At 44.5% G+C, this 22598-nt stretch overlaps 1 protein-coding gene and 1 pseudogene across 1 annotated transcript; one reads left to right on the top strand and one right to left on the bottom strand.

Annotated features, from left to right (window-relative positions):
- The first annotated feature begins 1529 nt into the window (after positions 1–1529).
- On the top strand, positions 1530–2705 carry LOC115109869 (complement C1q-like protein 2). Its single transcript, XM_065014368.1, has 3 exons — positions 1530–1950; positions 2122–2262; positions 2343–2705. Exons 1-3 carry the CDS (start codon positions 1665–1667, stop codon positions 2627–2629), a joined length of 714 nt encoding a protein of 237 aa, XP_064870440.1. The 5' UTR covers positions 1530–1664; the 3' UTR covers positions 2630–2705.
- Positions 2706–3147: 442 nt separating this feature from the next.
- On the bottom strand, positions 3148–21736 carry LOC135566744 (myosin light chain kinase, smooth muscle-like; annotated as a pseudogene).
- Positions 21737–22598: the final 862 nt, after the last annotated feature.

Here is a 22598-nt window from a genome sequence, read left to right as displayed (position 1 = left end):
GATAACGTCTATGTTGAGTTACAGGCTAACAGGCTGGTTTATGATGACAGCATGAACTACAACACCTTCAGCGGCTTCCTGCTCTTCACCATGTAAACATGGAACACATTTCATCAGCTAAATGGTTGAAATTACATTATTTTCTTTAGTAGACATAAAATAGTAATCTGTGCTTCATAGCACACTGTGGGGTTATAATGCAGTGCAATAATGTATAAGAGTAGGTTGTCATCAGCTGGAAATGTAACTGTATAAATAAATACAAAATATATTGATCCTAGATGTAACTGAACAGTTTTGTATGGTAATGCTTCACTGAAGTGAAAAAATGTAATAACTTTTACTATATGTACATGAACTTACATCTGTCAATAAACTTTTAACCATTCTTGAAAAAAACATTCCTTTACTACTCAGATATATGCAGAGTAGTCCTACTCCTAAGTGCCATAACTCAAGTCTGAATTCCCCGTAAGTGAACTAGCTATTATATTGATCATGGTGAGGTACATTTGAAAGGAAGATGCATGCATTTCAAAATGTATTTTCCAAGATACTGACAAAGTAAACTCCATTTAGAAAGACCCCGTCAGACACATTTAATGTGTATGTAAATAAGTGACACATATAAATCAAATAATGTCCTATAATCATATGAGTTTCAATTGACCAGTGGTGGAAAAAGTACTCGATTGTCATACTTGAGTAAAAGTAAAGATACCTTAATAGAAAATGACTCAAGTAAAAGAGAAAGTAACCCAGTAAAATACCACTTGAGTAAAAGTCTAAAGTATTTGGTTAGAAATATACTTAAGTATCAAACGTAAAAGTCATAAATAATTTCAAATTCCTTATATTAAGCAAACCAGACGGCACTATTTAAAAAATATATATTTAATTTACGGATAGCCAGGGTCACACTCCAACACTCAGACATAATTTACAAAACAAACATTTGTGTTTAGTGAGTCTGCCAGATCAGAGGCCATAGGGATGACTAGGGATTTTCTCTTGATAAGTCAACGAATTCGACCATCTTCCTGTCAAAATGTAACAAGTACTTTTGGGTGTCAGGGAAAATGTATGGAGTAAAAAGTACATTATTTTCTTTAGGAATGTAGTGAAGTAAAAGTAAAAGTAGTAAAAAATTGAAATAGTTAAGTAAAGTACAGATACCCCCAAAAAACTACTTAAGTAGTACATTCAAGGATTTTTATTTAAGTACTTTACACCACTGCAATTGACAGGGTCTTCATTTAATTCACACATTCAACATAAAAGTTAGTTGTGGACAGGGGTTTTAGATCTGAATGAAGTGTTTCCCATGCATCATTATGGAAGAACAGTAATTTAGGGAAGGGCAGAGGTCATGGGGGAACATAAAGCATAGAGGTCTGCATGGTTTATGATTGTTATAAGCTAAACACATTTACATTTTGTAAGTGACCTTTAATAAATGCCCTTCTGTCTTTAAGCTTCTGTTTTTAACTTCATTGCCTCTCTTTACTCTATATATTTTTTTCAAAGCAGGTCCATGAATTTGTTGTTTTGCGCAAGTCTGTATTTTCCCTCTCTGTTAACCACCCAAAACTTTCCAGCATCTTGTGCAATATTTGACAAGTGCACAATATAAAGAGGAAGACTGGGCTGAGAATCAATACAGAATGATGCTGCAGGAAAGGTTTCAGAAGGCTTTGAGAATGAAGGGTTTTGCAGTCTTTTTGATGGCACTATGCTGCTGTCTGTCTGGGACACAAGGAGACCATGAGGACCAGAAAGCATGCTGCCCATCTGACACTGGTTCTCTGATGAAAGAACTGATCTCTATTGGAGAGAAACTAGGAGCCATGGGGGAGAAACTGGGAACTATGGGGGATAACCTGAGACTCATGGAGACCCGGTTACAAACCAGTGAGAATGAAGTGGAGGAGCTGAAGAGACTAACTGGAGGTAATATAGCGCTTTTTCACGTGTCACCAACCTCCTATCCACCCATTGCTTCTCTGTCTATTATAGGGATTATCCTATATTCAACTTTCTAACAGACTCTGATCTTTGAATACATTATGACAACTGACAGTTCAATATAATCTCATCTCATCCATCCTGTATCTCTCTCAGGTCGGCCTCAGGTGGCCTTCTCCGCAACTCTCTGGCAAACAGGCGATGCCCCTGGGAACACAGGACCTTTCACCACTCCCATTCCCCTGCAGTACAAGAAGGTCTTCTCAAACACCGGCAGCTCCTACAACCCTGCCACAGGTACTAGATGTTGTCTGTTTGTGTGTTGCATCATGTTGTGTGTGTGCTGTGTTTAGAAACTAAAAGCTATGTCCCTACAGGTATCTTCACTGCCACGGTCAAAGGAATGTACTACTTCCATTTCACGATGATGAACAACTTGAACACCCCTCCTAATTCTGTGGTGTGTTTGACCAAGAATGGCCAGAGGCTGGTGTCTGTCTGGGACACTGTAGGAACCGATGCGCACGACAGTGGCAGCAACGCAGTGGTCATTCCTCTGGAGGTGGGAGATAACGTATATGTGGAGTTACAGGCTAACAGGCTGGTCCATGATGACATCATGAACTACAACACCTTCAGTGGCTTCCTGCTCTTCCCCATGTAAACATTGAACACATTTCAACAGCTAAAATGGTTGAAATTACTTAATTTTTTTATACAAGGGTTGTATTCAATCCGTGACGAAGTTCACGTTGTCTTTAAATGTCAGTGGCAACTGCATTTACTGCAAACCAGCTCGATTGGAAATTACGTTTAAATTTCAAGCACGCGCAACGCAGATTTTCAGCGATATGGATTGAATCCTGCCCTTAAATTAGTAGACATAAAATAATAATCTGTAGCATGCTGTGAAATGAGATGCTTTCGGTCTTTTATTGTCACACTTTCCACAAGGCTGCTGTTCCACCACAAGACAAACTATTTTTCAAAAGAATGTGTGTCATCTGTGGACATAACTGTAAAATTAAAAGCCATTGGTCTTAGAGGCAACTATAAAATGTTTGTACAGTAACGGTTCACTGAGAAAAATAAAAAATCATTCCAAATTCATAGCAGTTACAATACATGCACATTAAACTTACATCTGGCAAATGTTTAACAACCATACAAAGACTCCCTTTATTATTAAGACACTATTCACAGTAGTCTTAATTCACAGGATTATTCTTTTCAAACCCGCATGTCCAAAATAACCAGTAGGACTTTGGAGGTTTTCCATTGGAAATCAAAGAGTTGTTTCACACAAGCGCAGTAATGTACAGAGTTTAGTGGTTCAAGCGGTATGCAACATTTTCTGGAACGTTTGAAAGACATTTCACAAACATGGGCGTCTGAATATCTGCACATCTGCTTGTTTGTGTTTCAATACGTATTCACAGTTCTGAACAAACCTATTCCTTTACTATGAGTTTGGCTGAACACAATGCCTTCCCTGGTCTGGTGGCCCTACAGGTGTAAACATCCGAGTCCTCTGGCCCAACTTGGGCCAGGACCAGGGTGCAGAGCCCATCCTCTTCATACTCTATCTGCACCGGGATGACTCCTCCAGAGGCTCCCCCCCCTCAACCACACCACCTCCGGGTCAGGATACCCTGAAAGGAAAGGTCAGAGGGGTGAGAGGAGGAAACATCCAATGACAAGAGCTCAGGAAAATAGAATGTAACAGTTACACACTTGAAAAGCTTAACATGTATCACACAGCAGGATGCAGCTGTGTGGCCTTGAGCAAGGGACTTCGTTAGGCACGATAGCTCTTAATCAATGCCCAACTTTAAAACAAAGCATTTCAAATCTTTTCAAGCACCACCTGAAACTCAGTGAAAAGGTGTAATTCGGTCAACCAAACATGTCTAATAAAGCGATTGAGATGGAAGCTGTTTGTAGTGTAATGCAGTGTATAGGTAGGTACCTGTGAGGTGACAGGAGAGGCGGGCGGTGGAGCCCTGGGAGGCAGTCTGGTCCGTTAGGGTCAGGGAGAACTGGGGCCCCCCCTGGAGTTTGACCTCTAGAGACTGCAGGGCCTGCTCTGCCTCAGGACTCAGGGGGCTGTCTGTCAGGGGTCAGACACAGGGTCAAGGGTCACATCAGAGTCATAGCCTGGTCAGCCAGACTGAGGACAAGTCAACCAATGGTATGCGTAGCGCTCATCTGGTTGACAGGTCAGGTCGAACAGGGTCATATCACTAGGGCGCAACTTTGGTTTTAGAAGTGGGTCCGCGTGGTCCTAAAGCACACCGCTGCCTGATTTTGTATCACATTCCAATTATAAAACTGTGGTGGGGGTGGGGGGGGACGACAAAAATACAATTTCAGAATGAAAAGTTGCACCCCTGTGTATCACATGAGAAATGGTAGGGTTATGAGAAACTGATATGGTTTGTATTGAATATGGCAGGTTTTGGAAGTCTGGAGGGAGGTCTCACCTTCTGCAGGGGTGGTGGGAGAGCCAGGCCCATCGGCTTTAGACAGCAGAGCCATCCTTTTCAGCGCCAGCAGGGCTTTCCCTGTTTTCTACAGGAGATACATAGAGAATTCAGTCAGTTCACACCAACTGGGGGATGATGAAATAATTAAATAACTGCAATGTAGTAAAATACAACGTGTCACCTTGGTGGGGAACCCACTACCTACCTTCCACTTCTGCTTGGCGAGGTACCTCTTCATCTTCTCCTTGGAGAGACACTTGGTGGTGCTGGGGTCTGCTGAGATGGGCTCAGCTATCCAGGAGTGGACCAGAGCCTCCTCACAGGATATCCTGCACCTGGGTAGGGACAGACAGAGAGGGTTAGAGGATGGACAAGGCTCATCCATAGACAGTCACATATATACATGTACAGGTATATGGAATATGGTGTTGTCCCAGACCTTGGTTCCTTGTTGAGCAGGGAGCTGATGAAGTCTTTGGCCTGGTCAGTGATCTCTTCGAAGCTCTCCTCATCAAACTCCCACTTAGCACTAGTCACCAAGGCCAGGGTCTCTGCCTCACTGTTACCCTGGAAGGGAGACTCACCACTCAGTCTGAACACACACACACACACACACACACACAATATATATATGAGCAATAGCAATGTATGGCCACTAGGTGGTAGAAAAGCTAAATTTTGTCAAGCCCTGTTGTAGGCAGAGAGGAATGTCTCTAATTGAGAATGAATTAAACAGAATAATGCATTAGTACTCACAATATGTAGCAGATGACTCCAATGCTCCACATGTCTGTGGCTAAGCTAACAGGCTCATAGCCAATCACCTCTGGAGCCACAAATTCTGGTGTCCCGTGCATCACCTTCAGGGGAGTGGAGGGGTCTGGAGGACAGACAACACCTCAGGGTAATGAACAACACCCTATTCCCAACATAGTGCACTAATTTGGACCAGGGCCTTTTTAAACACAGCCCTATGGGCCCTGATCAAAAGTTACTCCCCATATAGGTAATAGGGTACCATTTAAGGCACAACCATATATCACAGTGAACACAAAGGCAGACATCATTCATTTTCCAGGTGTCGCAATGCAAACCAACAATTCTTCCAAAACCTGCAGCACCATTCAACACCCTTGGCTCTGTCCCTCAGCCAGCCCCACACTCACCCAGCTTGCTGGCCAGGCCAAAGTCAATGATCTTAATGCGCGTGCCAGTGTGGTCAACACACACTATGTTTTCAGGCTTCAGGTCCAGGTGGATGATGTTCTGCTGGTGCATGTAGCCCATCCCCTCCACGATCTGCTGCATGTAGTGCACACTGGCCGGCTCTGTGTGCACAAAGCTGTCAAATCCACTATACGCTCAAACAGCTCACCTCCGGCAATGCTGCACACAAACAATCACAGGGTCAATAATGGTTGTATTTTCAATTGGATTCAATTCAACTCAATTCACATTAGTGACAGCGGACCTCATGCATTTACTTCTACAGGGCTCCATGGCTTCCACTGCCATGTATTGTGGTCAATGATTGTTGTCTAGATTCTATACTTACAACTCCATGACCATGACCATCTCTGGCTTGAGATCATAGGCCCCAGACACTGACCAGTTTGGGGTGGTGCAGGAAGTTCATCAGCTCCATCTCTTTACGGGCCGCCTCCCTCTCCTTGACCCGCCGGCCCTTGTAGAACTTTCCGCACACACACGGCCCGTCTGCTTGTGAGTGAGTTTGAACACCTGGCCAAACTTCCCCCTGTGGAGTGTCACAGGAGATAGATTATTAACTTTACTGACTCTATTGTCCCCGTGGGGGAATTTTGTTGCAGTGTCATGTACATGTTTAAAGTGGCGTTTAAATAACAAAACCAACTTTGATAACAGTTACATACCGTTAAAGTCAGAGGCTCACATAAACTTAGGCTGGAGTCATTAAATCTGATTTTTCAACCACTCCACAAATGTCTGGTTAATTAACAAACTATAGTCTTGGCAAGTCGGTTAGGACATCTACTTAGTGCATTTTTCCAACAATTGTTTACAGACAGATTATCTCACTGTATCACAATTCCAGTGGGTCAGAAGTTTACATACACTAAATTGACTGTGCCTTTAAACAGCTTGGAAAATTCCAGAAAATGATGTCATGGCTTTAGAAGCATCTGATTGGCTAATTGACATCATTTGAGTCAATTGGAGGTGTACCTGTGGATGTATTTCAAGGCCTACCTTCAAACTCTGTGCCTCTTTGCTTGACATCATGGGAAAATCAAAAGAAATCAGCCAAGACCTCAGAACAAAATTGTAGACCTTCACAAGTCTGGTTCAACCTTGGGAGCAATTTTCAAACGCCTGAAGGTACCACGTTCATCTTTGCAAACAATAGTACGCAAGTATAAACACCATGGGACCACGCAGCCATCATACCGCTCAGGAAGGAGATGCGTTCTGCCTCCTAGAGAGGAACGTACTTTGGTGCAAAAAGTGCAAATCAGTCCCAGAACAGCAGCAAAGGACCTTGTGAAGATGCTGGAGGAAACAGGTACAAAAGTATCTATATCCACAGTAAAACGAGTCCTATATCGACATAACCTGAAAGGCCACTCAGCAAGGAAGAAGCCACTGCTCCAAAACCGCCATAAAAAAGCCAGACTGCGGTTTGCAACTGCATATGGGGACAAAGATCGTACTTTTTGAAGAAATGTCCTCTGGTCTGATGAAACAAAAATAGAACCGTTTGGCCATAATGACCATAGTTATGTTTGGAGGAAAAAGGGGGACGCTTGCAAACCGAAGAACACCGTCCCTACCGTGAAGCACGAGGGTGGCAGCATCATGTTGTGGTGGTGCTTTGCTGCAGGAGGGACTGGTGCACTTCACAAAATAGATGGAATCATGAGGTAGGAAAATTATGTGGATATATTGAAAAAACAGCTCAAGACATCAGTCAGGAAGTTAAAAATTGGTCGCAAATAGGCCTTCCAAATGAACAATGACCCCAAGCATACTTCCAAAGTTGTGGCAAAATGGCTTCAGGACAACAAAGTCAATGTATTGGAGTGGCCATCACAAAGCCCTGACCTCAATCCTATAGACATTTTGTGGGCAGAACTGAAAAAGTGTGTGCGAGCAAGGAGGCCTACAAACCTAACTCAGTTACACCAGCTCTGTCAGGAGGAATGGACCAAAATTCACCCAACTTATTGTGGGAAGCTTGTGGAAGGCTACCTGAAACATTTGATCCAAGTTAAACAATTTAAAAGGCAATGCTACCAAATACTAATTGAGTGTATGCAAACTTCTGACCCACTGGGAATGTGATGAAAGAATTAAAAGCTGAAATAAATAATTCTCTCTACTATTATTCTGACATTTCACATTCTTAAAATAAAGTAGTGGTCCTAATCCTAACTGACCTAAAACAGGGAATTTTTACTAGGATTAAATGTCAGGAATTGTGAAAAACTGAGTTTAAATGTATTTGGCTAAGGTGTATGTAAACTTCCAACTTCAACTGTACCAATAAAAAAGAGACAAGCCTGCTGGCCTTACTGGGATGATAGGAACATTAGCCCAAGCTATTTAAGAGGGATATCACACCTGTTACAAATGATTGTCTAGTTCTGTTTTTCCTGCCGAGGGGTGCCCTATACCTGCAATCAGAGGGGAGTAGTTCAAAGTCTGGGTACAGGGGGTGGCATGGGTCTAAAATTATTTTGTGAGCCTTGCGGAGGGCCCTGACCTTAAAGATCTCATCCGGGCCTGTCTGTGTGACTCCAAATCAAATCAAATTTATTTATATAGCCCTTCGTACATCAGCTGATATCTCAAAGTGCTGTACAGAAACCCAGCCTAAAACCCCAAACAGCAAGCAATGCAGGTGTAGAAGCACGGTGGCTAGGAAAAACTCCCTAGAAAGGCCAAAACCTAGGAAGAAACCTAGAGAGGAACCAGGCTTTGTGGGGTGGCCAGTCCTCTTCTGGCTGTGCCGGGTGGAGATTATAACAGAACATGGCCAAGATGTTCAAATGTTCATAAATGACCAGCATGGTCGAATAATAATAAGGCAGAACAGTTGAAACTGGGAGCAGCAGCACAGTCAGGTGGACTGGGGACAGCAAGGAGTCATCATGTCAGATAGTCCTGGGGCACGGTGATAATCCTTCTCAGCATATTTCTCTGGCTGACCATGGCATTGCCAAACCAACAAACAATACAAATAGTTAAAATACTCTCAATGAAAGATTTGTTAAACAGAGTCAGTATAGTACAGTCTACATTAAACGATCCCAGGTCTTTGAGAAAGTACAGTCTCTGTTGGCTCTTTCTGTAGATCAGGTCTGTACATTTACTCCACTGAAGCTTATTGTCCAAGACGACACCCAGATATTAGTATTCCTCTACAATCTCTATATTCAGACCTCTGATAGATGTTGCAGAGGGAGGTGTTGTACACTTCCTGAAGTCTATGTACATCTCTTTGGTCTTACCAAGTGTGATTCCTCACACCACTCTACAAAGCCATCTAGGACCGGGCCATGGTGTTCCACGTCATCATGCAACAGGCTGATCAAGGCAGGGTCACCAGCGAACTTATCGAGGTGTCTGTCAGGATGGGAACTAGTACAACTATTAGTGTACAAGATGTACAGGAGAGCCTGTGTTGGTGTTGCGTATATCCTACACATGGGGGACCTATTTTGACCCGCTGTGAGTGTTGGCTCAGGAAGTCCAACAGCCACAAAACCAGGCCCCCATATAAGGAGACGTCCCGAATGAGTCTCTATGCCAGAATGTAGGGCTGGATTGTGTTGAAGGCAGAAGAAAAGTCAACAAACAAAACCCTTACATGGGATTTGGCTCTAGATGTCTATAGACCATGTTAAGGAGGGTAAGAACGGCATCATAAATTCCTCTGCTAGGCTGATAGGCAAACTGAAATGGATCAATGAACTTCTCGGTGACGCTGAGAATATGACTTTTCAAAAGTTTCTCAAGGCATTTCATTTCTAAAGATGGAAGGCATTATTCAGATTAGCTTGAGGAATTGGTATAATTATTGAGTTTTTCCACAATACTGGTGTTGCTGGTCGAGTGAGGATTGGAAAATGTCTAAAAACACCAGCCAATTCTTCAGCACAGTACTTTACACATGTTCACTTATTTTGTCTGGGCCTGGGCTTTTGTGTGTGTTACATTCCCTGAACAACTTCAAAACATCAGCCTGATTAATCCCTTGCCAGGCCACCCTTGAGTTTCCTGAGGAGAGGCTCCTCTCCACCCTTTGCTTGTTTGCCTCCTTGTCCACCAGTATCTGTCTTTTGATCTCACGTTGTACATCTCTTGAAGCCTGTCTATCACCCTCATCATAAACTGCCTTCTTCCTATCAAGTAGTGATTTTAGATGTTTTGATACCCAAGGCTTGTTGTTAGGGAAGATTTTACAGGTCTTAGTAGGCCTGTTTACATAGTCTGAAATAACCTCTGAAATAACCTCTGAAATAACCTCTGAAATAACCTCTGTGAATTCATCCAGATCAGAGCTGCTGTCCTCAAATACCTCCCACATAGTACAGTCAAAACACCCCTAGAGACCAAATACCTCCCACATAGTACAGTCCAAACACCCCTGGAGACCAAATACCTCCCACATAGTACAGTCAAAACACCCCTAGAGACCAAATACCTCCCACATAGTACAGTCAAAACACCCCTGGAGACCAAATTCCTCCCACATTGTACAGTCAAAACACCCCTGGAGACAAGTGATACTGTTGTCATTCCAGATCTGGACAGTTTTAACTGTGGGTTTCTCCCTCTCCAGGAGCCGGCAGTAGGCTGGCCTGAGGTAGACAACATTGTGGTCCGATGTCCCCAGGGGAGGTCTGGTGGTGGCAGAGAAGACATGTCGTATTGTCCCATAGCACAAATCAAGAGTGAGGTTTGCTTGCTCCTCTTCATGGCACAAATGAAGAAAATGTGGTTCTCTTGCTCCTCTTTAGGTGTTTTTCATGGTATTGAAAGAAGTGGTAGTGGCAGCTGCAGTAATAATGGTTGTAATAGGTTATTCCATAGGCTACAGGTTAGTGATAGTGACCCATTTTGGATTGACTGTAGGTGTGGAGTTACTATAATGGGTTATAGTGGGCTGGTATAGTAGGGTAGAGGGAGCATATAAAGTATTTTTTGTCTAAAAGTTGTGTCACTGATTTCAGTTTTTAATGTTGAAGCCTGCATTCCGCCATTGAAATGAACGGGGATACAACCAGCTTTATAGTGTATGACGTAGGAATGATAGCAAAATGTTGTGTTGAAGGGATCTAAATTGAGTCAGTCTGCACATGTCAACATCAGGGTGGCGTTTGTAGCGGTGGACAGTAGTTGCGTGGTTGTGGTCAGTATACAAGCAACCTATTCCAGACCGGTCTGCACATTTTAAACTTTGAATGGTGTTTCTATCTTAAACGGTGGAGGACTAGTAGTAATCGTTCCCATTCAAGTCTATTACCCTTGAAATCCATTGGGATTCATGCCAATATTATGGTAGTGTGAAACGTATAAGTAGTCAACTTGTTTTTTTTACCAACAGTACCACTGCAAATGTTAGTTGTTTTGGTGTTGGAAGTTTTAATGGTTAAAAAAAATAATTAGCTTTATTTAACTAGGCAAGTCAGTTAAGAACAAATTCTTATGTTCAATGACGGCCTAGGAACAGTGGGTTAACTGCCTGTTCAGTGGCAGAACGACAGATTTGTACCTTGTCAGCTCGGGGATTTGAACTTGCAACCTTTCGGTTACTAGTCCAACGCTCTAACCACGCAGTAGCGTAGCCAAATACTTCCAATTCAAGCCTATGGAGTTGAAAAGTAGAAGTGGTATCAAAAAGTTTACTAAGCACACTGCGGAGGGTCCGCCTGCACATTTGAAAGTCGTTTTGGTGTCGGTAGCTTTTACGGTTTTGTCCCTACAGGTGGCAGCGGAAGACTAAGTATGGCCAACAGAGTAGTTTAACTGCTTTACACATACACAGAGCAAGTCAAGTTTGCATTAATATTGCCATCCACGCAATGGATTGATGAGACACCTTTGTTCATACAAATCAGATTCAGTCTATGATCACATGATTGTGTATGTGGGGAAACATTGTCTCGAGGGCCACATCTGGATTTAAATATTCAACAGAGGGCCGCACAGATTTTGTGTGGAACCGATTTGTTTGTCAAAATACATTTGCAGGGCCAAAAAAAAGGACAGTTACTTCAAAATATATGGGTCCATTCTAATTTCTACAACTTGATCTAGTTTTAGACGTTCAACAGTAGCCTGAAGTGTTTTTATCTACAATAATAATTTCCCCCCAAAAATGTATAAATACTCAAACCTCCCGCAGGCCAGATCTGTATTTTGCCCACCCCTGCTCTAGACATACATAGACACACAGACCTGTGAACCATAATGCAACGGTAATCGGTGCCAAACCGTCTGTATAATCATGGCTCCAGAACAGCTTTCTCCATCTGGAGAGCTGAGATAGAGATTTGACCTAGATCTGACCAGGAATGTAAAGGAAGGGTTGCTGTCTCTGTTATCCCTGACCATGTGACCTGACCAGGAAAAACTCTGGTGTTTTCACCAGAGATTTCCTGGTCAGGTCATGGTCAGGGAAATCTCAGTGTCCTAACTACAGTACTAGAATTTAGAGATTCTATTCTATGGTCCTAACCACTAAATCACTGAGACAACTCTCTGCCTTCATACTGTACAAGTTCAGAGGAGGGAGAGGTGTTAGTAGAGATACATACACATGTAAAAGATATGGTAGAGTGAGTGGGTCAGAAAATTAAAGCACGTCCCTTTATTCTGACTAAATGGAGAGGATCAGGGTTGCTACATGCTCTGTCTGAACACTTCTCTCCTCTATGTCTGAACACTTCTCTCTTCTATGCGCTGTGTCTGAACACTTCTCTCTTCTATGCGCTGTGTCTGAACACTTCTCTCCCCATGCGCTGTGTCTGAACACTTCTCTCCTCTCCTCTGTCTGAACACTTCTCTTCTCTGTGTCTGAACACTTCTTCCTCTGTGTCTGAACACTTCTCTCCTCTGTGTCTGAACACTTCTCTCCTCTGTGTCTGAACACTTCTCTCCTCTATGCGCTGTGTCTGAACACTTTCCTCTATGCGCTGTGTCTGAACACTTCTCTCCTCTATGCGCTGTGTCTGAACACTTCTCTCTCTATGCTGTCTGTCTGAACACTTCTCTCCTCTATGCTGTCTGTCTGAACACTTCTCTCCTCTATGCTCTGTCTGTCTGAACACTTCTCTCCTCTATGCGCTGTCTGTCTGAAATCTTCTCTCCTCTATGCGCTGTGTCTGAACACTTTCTCCTCTATGTCTGAACACTTCTCTCCTCTATGCTCGGTCTGAACACTTCTCTCTTCTATGCTCTGTCTGAACACTTCTCTCCTCCATGCGCTGTGTCTGAACACTTCTCTCCTCTATGTCTGAACACTTCTCTCCTCCATGCGCTGTGTCTGAACACTTCTCTCTCCATGCGCTGTGTCTGAACACTTCTCTCCTCTATGTCTGAACACTTCTCTCTTCTATGCTCTGTCTGAACACTTTCCTCTATGCTGTCTGTATGAACACTTCTCCCTCTATGCGCTGTCTGTCTGAAATCTTCTCTGCGCTGTGTCTGAACACTTCTCTCCTCTATGCTGTCTGTCTGAACACTTCTCTCCTCTATGCTCTGTCTGTCTGAACACTTCTCTCCCTCTATGCGCTGTCTGTCTGAAATCTTCTCTCCTCTATGCGCTGTGTCTGAACACTTCTCTCCTCCATGCTCTGTGTCTGAACACTTCTCTCCTCTATGCTGTCTGTATGAACACTTCTCTCCTCTATGCGCTGTCTGTCTGAAATCTTCTGCGCTGTGTCTGAACACTTCTCTCCTCTCTATGCTGTCTGTCTGAACACTTCTCTCCTCTATGCTCTGTCTGTCTGAACACTTCTCTCCTCTATGCGCTGTGTCTGAACACTTCTCTCCTCCATGCTCTGTGACTCAATATTCCCTCTCTGTTGACTAAACACTGAATCTACAAGTGTTTTTGTCAAGGCTAGATCAGCCATGTCTTTGACATTTCAGAGGGGAGTGAACCATTTTTTTGCTTGAAAAACAAGAGCTGGCATGAACCAAGAGCTGGCATGAACCAAGAGCTGGCATGAAACCAGTTAGTGAGTGTCCCTTACCTGTAGATGAACAGACATCTTTGTTCATGTCAATGAATCTACCCGTGTGTGTTTTTGTGTGTATTGTTTCATGGGAGATACTTACACTCCCAGTTTCTCCAGTATATTGTAGTGATCGGTGACCTTGTGGGTGGAGTCGATGGTGACGTCCTCATATGTCCGAGGAGACTCCTCTTTGGCTCAGCTACAGATTACACACAGAGACGGACATGCGAGCTGTCAGTCATCAGATAGGCCGCATCAAACAATGCACGCTATTGATACAAATCTACTGGAAACAGATTGAGTTGAAAAATCTTGTTGAAATGTGTTCCTCTCTGCAGCTGATGGCATGAAGTCCATGTGATAAATAAGATAGATTAAGATTTTACATTTTAATTATTTAGCAAACGCTTTTAACCAGAGCGACTTACAGTAGTGAGTGGATACGTTTTCCTGTACTGGTCCCCAGTGGGAATCAAACCCACAACCCTGGCATTGCAAGCACCATGCTCTACCAACTGAGCCACACGGTATACAGCCACACATGAAGTTCACAGTATACGACTCCTGCTGGAACCAATCAACTAGACACCAACATGGCTCACCCATCTGCTCCATCTTGATAAGCTGAGACTCCTCACTGGGCTCGCTCACCCCACCACGTTGTAGGCCCTCACCCGGAAGCAGTACTCTCCCTGAGGCTCAAGCCCGGAGCGCACCTTGTAAGAAGTACTCTTGCAATGGGCTGTGAGCGCACCCAGTCCCCAGACTCAGCGGGGCCTTTTCTCCTCACCTCCACCACGTAGCCCAGGACAGCACTGCCTCCGTCATAGCAGGGCCCAGACCAGGACAGGACCAAACAGAGAGGAGAGACAGAGAGGAGAGACACCACAGGGCTGGAAGCTGGGGACTGGGGCCGCTCTAGACCAGGAAGACACGGTACAGGTTACAAACAGGTTCTGCACAAAAACACACAAAGCACAGAAATGTTTTGCAAGGGTAATTTACCTATGACAGAAAGAGTGAGGGTGTGATGCGCCGAGCTCTTGCGGTCTCGTACTACAACGGTGTAGCGTCCTGAATGCTCAGGTCCTGGCTCTGCTATCACCAACGTACTGCTCTGATCACTGCTCTCTACCCACAACTCAGACCCATCTACAACCTACAGAGTGAGATAGACAAAGATAGACAAACTATACACTCACACGCTCAGAACGCTATGAAAAGAAGGCTGGTGATATTTGTTTACTCGTTAGAAAAGATTATTTAAAACAAAAATACAATAATATTGGTACCGGTTCTTTATTTCTCGTATCCAGCAGGACACCACAGGGGGACTTCCACAGAACACACACGTCAGACGGGCTGTCTCTCCTAGCCGTGCCTCAATGTGGGATGGGGGATCCTTAAACTGCAACGAGACTGTGAAAGACAGGGTAAAACAAACTTCTGAGTTTTGACTAGTGTCCACTAGAGGCCTCAAGGGGCCACAATAATTATTTGTTTACAAAACATTATTAACTATGTGTGAGAACTGCGTTTGTTTTTGTACATGTAAGTGTCATTGTGTGTGTATGGTGGGTCTGTTTGCTTGTACGACTGTTGCGTTTGTGTGTATGTGCTTGTACGACTGTTGTGTTTGTGTGTGCGGGTCTGCAGGCAGGATTTTATGACCAAACACAGATGACATACACACAAGTAGCAGCAGTCCTTATGAAACCAACAGTATCCAACAACTACAAACACCTACACACACACACACACACACACACACACCAGTACATAACATGGTAAAGCATTCAGACCAAACATCATTTACATTGAAAATGAATTGCCTATACTGTTATCAAGGATGCTGAAGATAGAAATGGTTAGATATCATTTATAACCACGTACAGATGACTTCCTTATAACCCTGACATTACATTGGAGAAATCCATTTAAGTGCAAAGCCCCAAAGGGCTTTGTGGATACAGCCTCTTTCTGGTCAGTAGTCAAATCAGTATGGCAGTATGGTACATTTGACTAAAACCACTGTGATAAAGCTGCACTTCTGTTCTAAATTGGTGCGAGTGTATAAAGCACTTTTTCTTTGAGACAAGAAGGACTGATGTCACAAACCTCCCATGGAATGCATTCAACTGATGCCCGTCTATTTTAAAATATTAAATACATTTATTTACCGGCCTACTTCTAAACAACTTTCCTCTTTCTTACACACAGATTAGAGGCACCTGATAAGACTGGACAGCCAGCATACATTAAGTTATGACAAATCAGCTTCTGGGCAATCCACTGAACGATGTAAACCTACACCATCTATTGACAAAGCTACAAGTTATCTACACAAAAGGATGCAATTAAGTCAGAGATGGGCAACTGGTGGCACACATGAACTATACATCCTTTTTATGGTTCTACCTGGTAACACCCTTACCCAGTTCATACACAATAACACTCTAGCCTTACCCAGTTCATACACAATAACACTCTAGCCTTACCCAGTTCATACACAATAACACCTCTAGCCTTACCCAGTTCATACACAATAACACTCTAGCCTTACCCAGTTCATACACAATAACACTCTAGCCTTACCCAGTTCATACACAATAACACTCTAGCCTTACCCAGTTCATACAAAAACACTCTAGCCTTACCCAGTTCATACAAAATAACACTCTAGCCTTACCCAGTTCATACACACAACACTCTAGCCTTACCCAGACCAGAGTAAAGTCCCTCACTACAGCAGCACAATACACACTGGCAATACAGAGGAGTACAAAGGGGAAAACTAAATGTGTAGCCAGTATCTGAGGCTGGACGACAATATGATTCAAACGCTGTGGGTGATAAAAACACAAAGATGAAAGCAAGGACAACTGGAAATGTTATACAGAATAAATGCATTGAAAGAGAGACAGGTGCAGCTCTGGCTTGTTCACAGATGAAGGAGAGACTAGTGTGTATCTTACCTGTCCCCGAGCTGGCTCTCTTTTGGCGTGACTTCTGTGGAGACTGGTGGAACCGGGAGGTGATGTGAGATGAGATCACAGGCAGGTAGTTAGTGATAGGGGTGTGGGAGGGCGTGGCTAAGTTCCTCTCTGACCATAACCAAAGATTGTCTATTATATTGACAAGATATTCGAGCGAAAGCTCTAACACTGGAAATACATGTCCTCAAATATGGAAGGCAGGCAGGAGGAAGCAAGATCAAGTCGGACCATTCTAGCCAATGAGAGGGCATACACTTGTGAACACCAGGCCATAGAGATAAATAGAGGGCTCATATTTTTTATCTGTGCCATTATAGTGTCTGTGACAGCATGGGCTTCCATTTTAAAGTAGTCCATTACCTTCATCATTGGCCGATTGCTCCCAACTCATAGGAATCTCCACCCAGTTGACTAATTTAAAATGGTGGAAGCCTCAATGGCAACGTCCATGCTAAAATGGGCTATATCCATGATGAGGCCTTATCTCTATGACAACAGGAACAACTCCGATATTCGATCATATATGCCTCACGTAAAAATTAACCATTACAGTTTTTGTTCACAAAATTGTCTGGAATACCAGCATACTAAATAAGGCATGCGAAAAATAATGTTTTATAGTATGTGAAATTTCGTTATCTAATGCGGAATGCGTTGACTCTGTCCATCTTTCATTTTGGTACAGCAGATCATCGTATGTATTCAACGAAGTTAATTCTACTCGAAACGCCAAAATGAGTATGCGGTTTTAGTTTGTAGTACGCTGGCATGGGTATTTGAACACACCCACTGTCTCTAGGTTTAACTATGCTACAGTAGACTGTGTCTTCCCAACGTGGTGCTGGACAGAGAGCAGTGAGAGAGCAGTGAGAGAGCAGACCAAAGCAGCGCTGTAATACAGGACAAGGAAACAGTACAAAGACTGGTTGAGACTTCCATGCAGACACTGTTGTTGAACTAAGCATTGATTGGTTGAAGTGATTCATGCCAAATATGACTGATTTGGTTCATCTGAATGAAGAGAGAATAACCAGGTATCCATAATAAACCACAGTGTGTTGGACAGAAAGCATATTAATGTCTTTAGAAATGAGCCAAAAGTAAATGTAGCATTTTGCAGAAATAACTTTGCCTGCTTTAAAGAGTTGATACAACATGAAATAGATATACACTGAGTGTCCAAAACATGAAGAACACCTGCTCTTTTCATAACATAGACTGACCAGGTGAATCCAGGTGAAAGCTATGATCCCTTATTGATGTCACATGTTAAATCCACTTCAATCCGTGTAGATGAAGGGGAGGAGACAGGTAAAGAGGATTTTTAAGCCTTGAGACAATTGAGAGATGGTTTGTGTATATGTGCCATTCAGAGGGTGAATGGGCAAGACAAAATATTTGAGTGCCTTTTGAACGGGGTACGTAGTAGGTGCCAGGCGACTGGTTTGAATGTGTCAAGAACTGCAACACTGCTGGGTTTTTCACGCTCAACAGTTTCCTGTGTGTATCAAGAATGGTCCACCACCCAAAGGACATCCAGTTAACTTGACAACTGTGGGAAACATTGAGTCAATATGGGCCAGCATCCCTGTGGAATGCTTTCAAAACCTTGTAGAGTCCATGACCCAACAAATTGAGGCAGTTCTGAGAGCAAAAGGTGCAACTCAATTTTAGGAAGGTGTTCCTAATGTTTTGTCCACTCAGGAATAAGAGATAGTCTATAATGAGTGCATGTTTCACCTTTCGTCCACCTGGGCTCGGGTGTTAGAGCTTATTGGGGAGCTGGATCAGGTGAAGACACTGTCATTGTTGGATGACAGTAGTAACTTTGAGCCTCTGTTCTCCATAATGTTGAGGGGAGGGGAAGTGTGTGAAGTCATGCTCAGGGCTCCACAGATAGGCTTAAAGTCTGCGTTGTTTCCATCAGGGGACAATTCTCAGTTTCGTATCCCGTAACAGAAGGGACAAAAGGGGGGAACACAACATCAGAATCTAAACTCTTACTGCAGTGCAGTTAACCTTTGTGTTTTTGGTGTTCATGCAAAAAGCCAGTGGCATACTGCAGTTTCACTGATCTGCGTGGTGGTACGCCAGTGATCTGAGCACACTTCAGCATTGTGTGTGTGTGTTTTTCACCTCTCACACACACAGCTGAGCTGCTGGAGGTCTTGCCCGGGCCGGTTCTCTGCCACACAGGTGTAGGCGCCCGCGTCCTCAGGTAGGCATTCCTCACCACCAGCCTAGCCTCACTGCCATCAAAGAGGGGCTTCCCAAAAACACTGCCTCACCTACCCACGGAACACCCATATACGGCAACATGAAACTCTCTCAGAGCTAGGCCACTGACACTAGTCCTCAGCTTCAGGGTGTGTGTCTGTTCGTCTCCAGAGAGTGTGAATGTGAACGAGAGAGACCGGCATAGAAAAGGAAACTGAGTATGTGTGGAGGGAGAACACCACTGTCTTAACATTTAATTAAGGTGTTAACGGAGGAGCGTGAGCAGTATCACTTGGAAAAAGTAGTTTCTTATCCTTCTAAAGTGGTGATATATAAAGAACTACAAAACATCACAAGGTAGTACTAATTCGCAACATGGGCAGCAGAGTGACGCAAATGTGCTTTTTATTTACCTTGTTGTTTGGGCTCAAGTACATTTGGCAATGGATATAAAATGTCACAGTGGACATTGATTTTAATGAAGACATGAAGTCAAATTCATAAAGTTGAATTCTAATGGCACAGAGCCAAATTGTGCAGGAGGAATAAGGCTTGTCCTCAGCTCACCATTGTGCAGCCAGGACACACTGATTGGCTGATTTCCTGTGATAACCGGAGTGTGATGTCACTTCCTTCATCTGCCGAGCAGTCCTCCAAAGGCTCTGTGAACAGGGTGGATCCAGACTTCTGAAGGGGGTTGGTGTGTGGCAGCTGTCCCCTGGATGAAATGGTGCAGGTGGGGTGAGAGACAGGTAACAGGGGTGAATGGGACGGGGTCAGTCAGGGGACAGAGAGTAACATAAGCACATTTGAAATTCATACAGCGTCCATCTGTTCTATGACAGCCTGATAAGCAGGCTCCTGTCTCTCTGTTTGGCACGCGAAACAACCACACGTACATGTAACATCTTTGTGTATGTGCTCTGAAATGAATCAATCAACACTCAAATCACACGTTGTCACATACAACAAGTGTAGACCTTACCGTGAAATACTTTACAAACCATTAACCAACTGTGTAGTTCAAGAAGAGTTAAGAAAAATATTTACCAAATAAACTAAAGTAAAAAATAATAAAAATTAACACACTAAAATGACAATAATGAGGCTATATACAGGGGTACCGGTACAGGTCATTTGTACATGTACTATAGCACTTTGATACCAGTAGACCTACTAATTTGGGTGGAATTTGGCCACTCTGTTTTCTCACCCTGGGGGAAAACAACTGCTAAAACACTTTTGGTCAGCCTGCCGGCACTAACAGCGGGGTGTTCAGCCTGGCCTGTCATCTTTCTGACAACGTTTCCTTATCGCTGCTTTTGTGTTTCTGGTCTTCCTCTGCTCTATTGTGTTAACCACATCTCTCATCTAGCAGAGTATTTATCAGCTCTCCCTGTTACAGGAAAGACTCCAGCATACCGTGACATCTACTATATTGTCTACAACGCAGACACAAATAGCCCAAACCCACACATGTATATTAGGAAAATAAGCCTGAACCAAAACACATGCAACAGAAACACTGAGACCCTTCCTCTGTGTTTCTCCACCAGACTCACCAAATTAGTATAAACACAGCAGTAGCACACAGCCAACATCTTGGCACTAAAACATCTCACAGTATCTAAATTGTAAATCTGTTTGTTATGCAACAATACATATCTTTATTTTCATCTTAACATTGATCCCTGGCTTTAATCTTCAGCCAGATGCAACGGGATGACACTGTCTGCTTGCTGACGTCAGCCACTAGCTTCTTCCTTGCCACTCCTTCAATGCTGAGCACCCCTGGGTTCTCTAGAGTGATTGGCCTGCGACGCTGCTGCAGCCGACCTCAATTGGTAGATTCCAGGCTCTCCATCCATTCTTCTGACTTAAGGATGAGGGACTGGTATTTCTCAAGCTTCCACTCATGTGCCTCCTCTATCCTCTCCACCCAGGGCACTGTGAGCTCGATGAGGACCACCTGCTTGGTCCTCTAGACCAGAGAACGATATCTGGTCTGAGGATTGTGCTGGCTATCTTCTCTGGCAACTGGAGCTGCTTCTTGAAGTTGGCCCACATCTCCCAGTCACCTGCTGTGTCAAGGATCCCTTTGGTCCTTGTTCCCTTTGCTGCGATGTCTCCTGGCCTGAGGAAGTGGATGAAACAGGGGCCCTGGTTGAGTTGTTTGGTCTTTCTCCTTTCCTGCTCCATTCCCGCAGCCAGTCCCGTGGCCAGTCCGCGGCCAGTCCGAGTCAGTATTTGGTCATTCTGACACCTGAACTTTCCATTGGTCAGAGCTGCTTGTCAAGAGGACACGCGCTCCAGGTTGGCTGGTCATCCACATAGTGTGCAGCTGGGGCTCCCTGTCAACCCCCATGTGTGGAGGTTTGTTGGTGTGGGCAACACATCATACACAGAGAAAAGCAGAAACGTAATCCGCTGCCCTTCCATGTTCCAGATGTCTTGCCAGGTGAGTGCCCTCTCTTGCACGCTCTTCCATCATGTCCAGCTGCCCTGTTTTTTCCTGACTTCGATCACTGCCTGGCAAACCCTCTCATCCTTGCTGTCCCGCAGCATCATAGCCTGACGTGCTTTTGTTGCCTTGTACTCATTTACAAAAAAAATGTATTGGCAGCTGCAGCTTGCTGTCTGTGCTGTACAGGCAGATGAAGGAGTAGCTTCATGAGACCGCCAGCCATCTCCTGAGGAAGTTGTTCATTTTCCTCTCTAGTGCCTCCACTGTTGAAAGAGGTACCTCATAGGCAAGCAGTGGCCAGAGGAGTCTGGGAAGTACCCTGTGTTGGTAGCCACATGCCTTAAACTTGCCTGGCAGGCCGCTCTTCTCCAGAGATGCCATCCACGTGTCAGCTTGCAAGAGCATCTCCTTCACACTCTCTTTGTCATTGAGCTTGGGACTGTACCACTTCCCCGGGCTCTTCACACTTCCTTCCCCAGGCTCTTCACACTTCCTTCCCCGGGCTCTTCACACTTCCTTCTCCGGGCTCTTCACACTTCCTTCCCCAGGCTCTTCACACTTCCTTCCCCAGGCTCTTCACACTTCCCCGGGCTCTTCACACTTCCTTCCCCAGGCTCTTCCCACTTCCTTCCCCAGGCTCTTCACACTTCCCCGGGCTCTTCACACTTCCCCGGGCTCTTCACACTTCCCCGGGCTCTTCACACTTCCTTCCCCGGGCTTTTCACACTTCCTTCCCCGGGCTCTTCACACTTCCCCGGGCTCTTCACACTTCCTTCCCCAGGCTCTTCACACTTCCTTCCCCAGGCTCTTCACACTTCCTTCCCCAGGCTCTTCACACTTCCTTCCCCAGGCTCTTCACACTTCCTTCCCCAGGCTTTTCACACTTCCTTCCCCAGGCTCTTCACACTTCCTTCCCCAGGCTCTTCACACTTCCTTCCCCAGGCTCTTCACACTTCCCCGGGCTCTTCACACTTACTTCCCCGGGCTCTTCACACTTACTTCCCCGGGCTCTTCCCACTTCCTTCCCCGGGCTCTTCCCACTTCCTTCCCCTCTTCCCACTTCCTTCCCCGGGCTCTTCCCACTTCCTTCCCTGGGCTCTTCACACTTCCTTCCCGGGCTCTTCACACTTCCTCCCGGGCTCTTCACACTTCCCACCTTCCTTCCCAGGCTCTTCACACTTCCTTCCCCAGGCTCTTCACCTTCCCCAGGCTTCACACTTCCTTCCCGGGCTCTTCACACTTC

Source organism: Oncorhynchus nerka, unplaced genomic scaffold (assembly GCF_034236695.1).
Source record: "Oncorhynchus nerka isolate Pitt River unplaced genomic scaffold, Oner_Uvic_2.0 unplaced_scaffold_3500, whole genome shotgun sequence".
In the NCBI taxonomy this organism is placed as follows: Eukaryota; Metazoa; Chordata; class Actinopteri; order Salmoniformes; family Salmonidae; genus Oncorhynchus; species Oncorhynchus nerka.
This window is presented reverse-complemented; position numbering and strand designations above follow the sequence as displayed.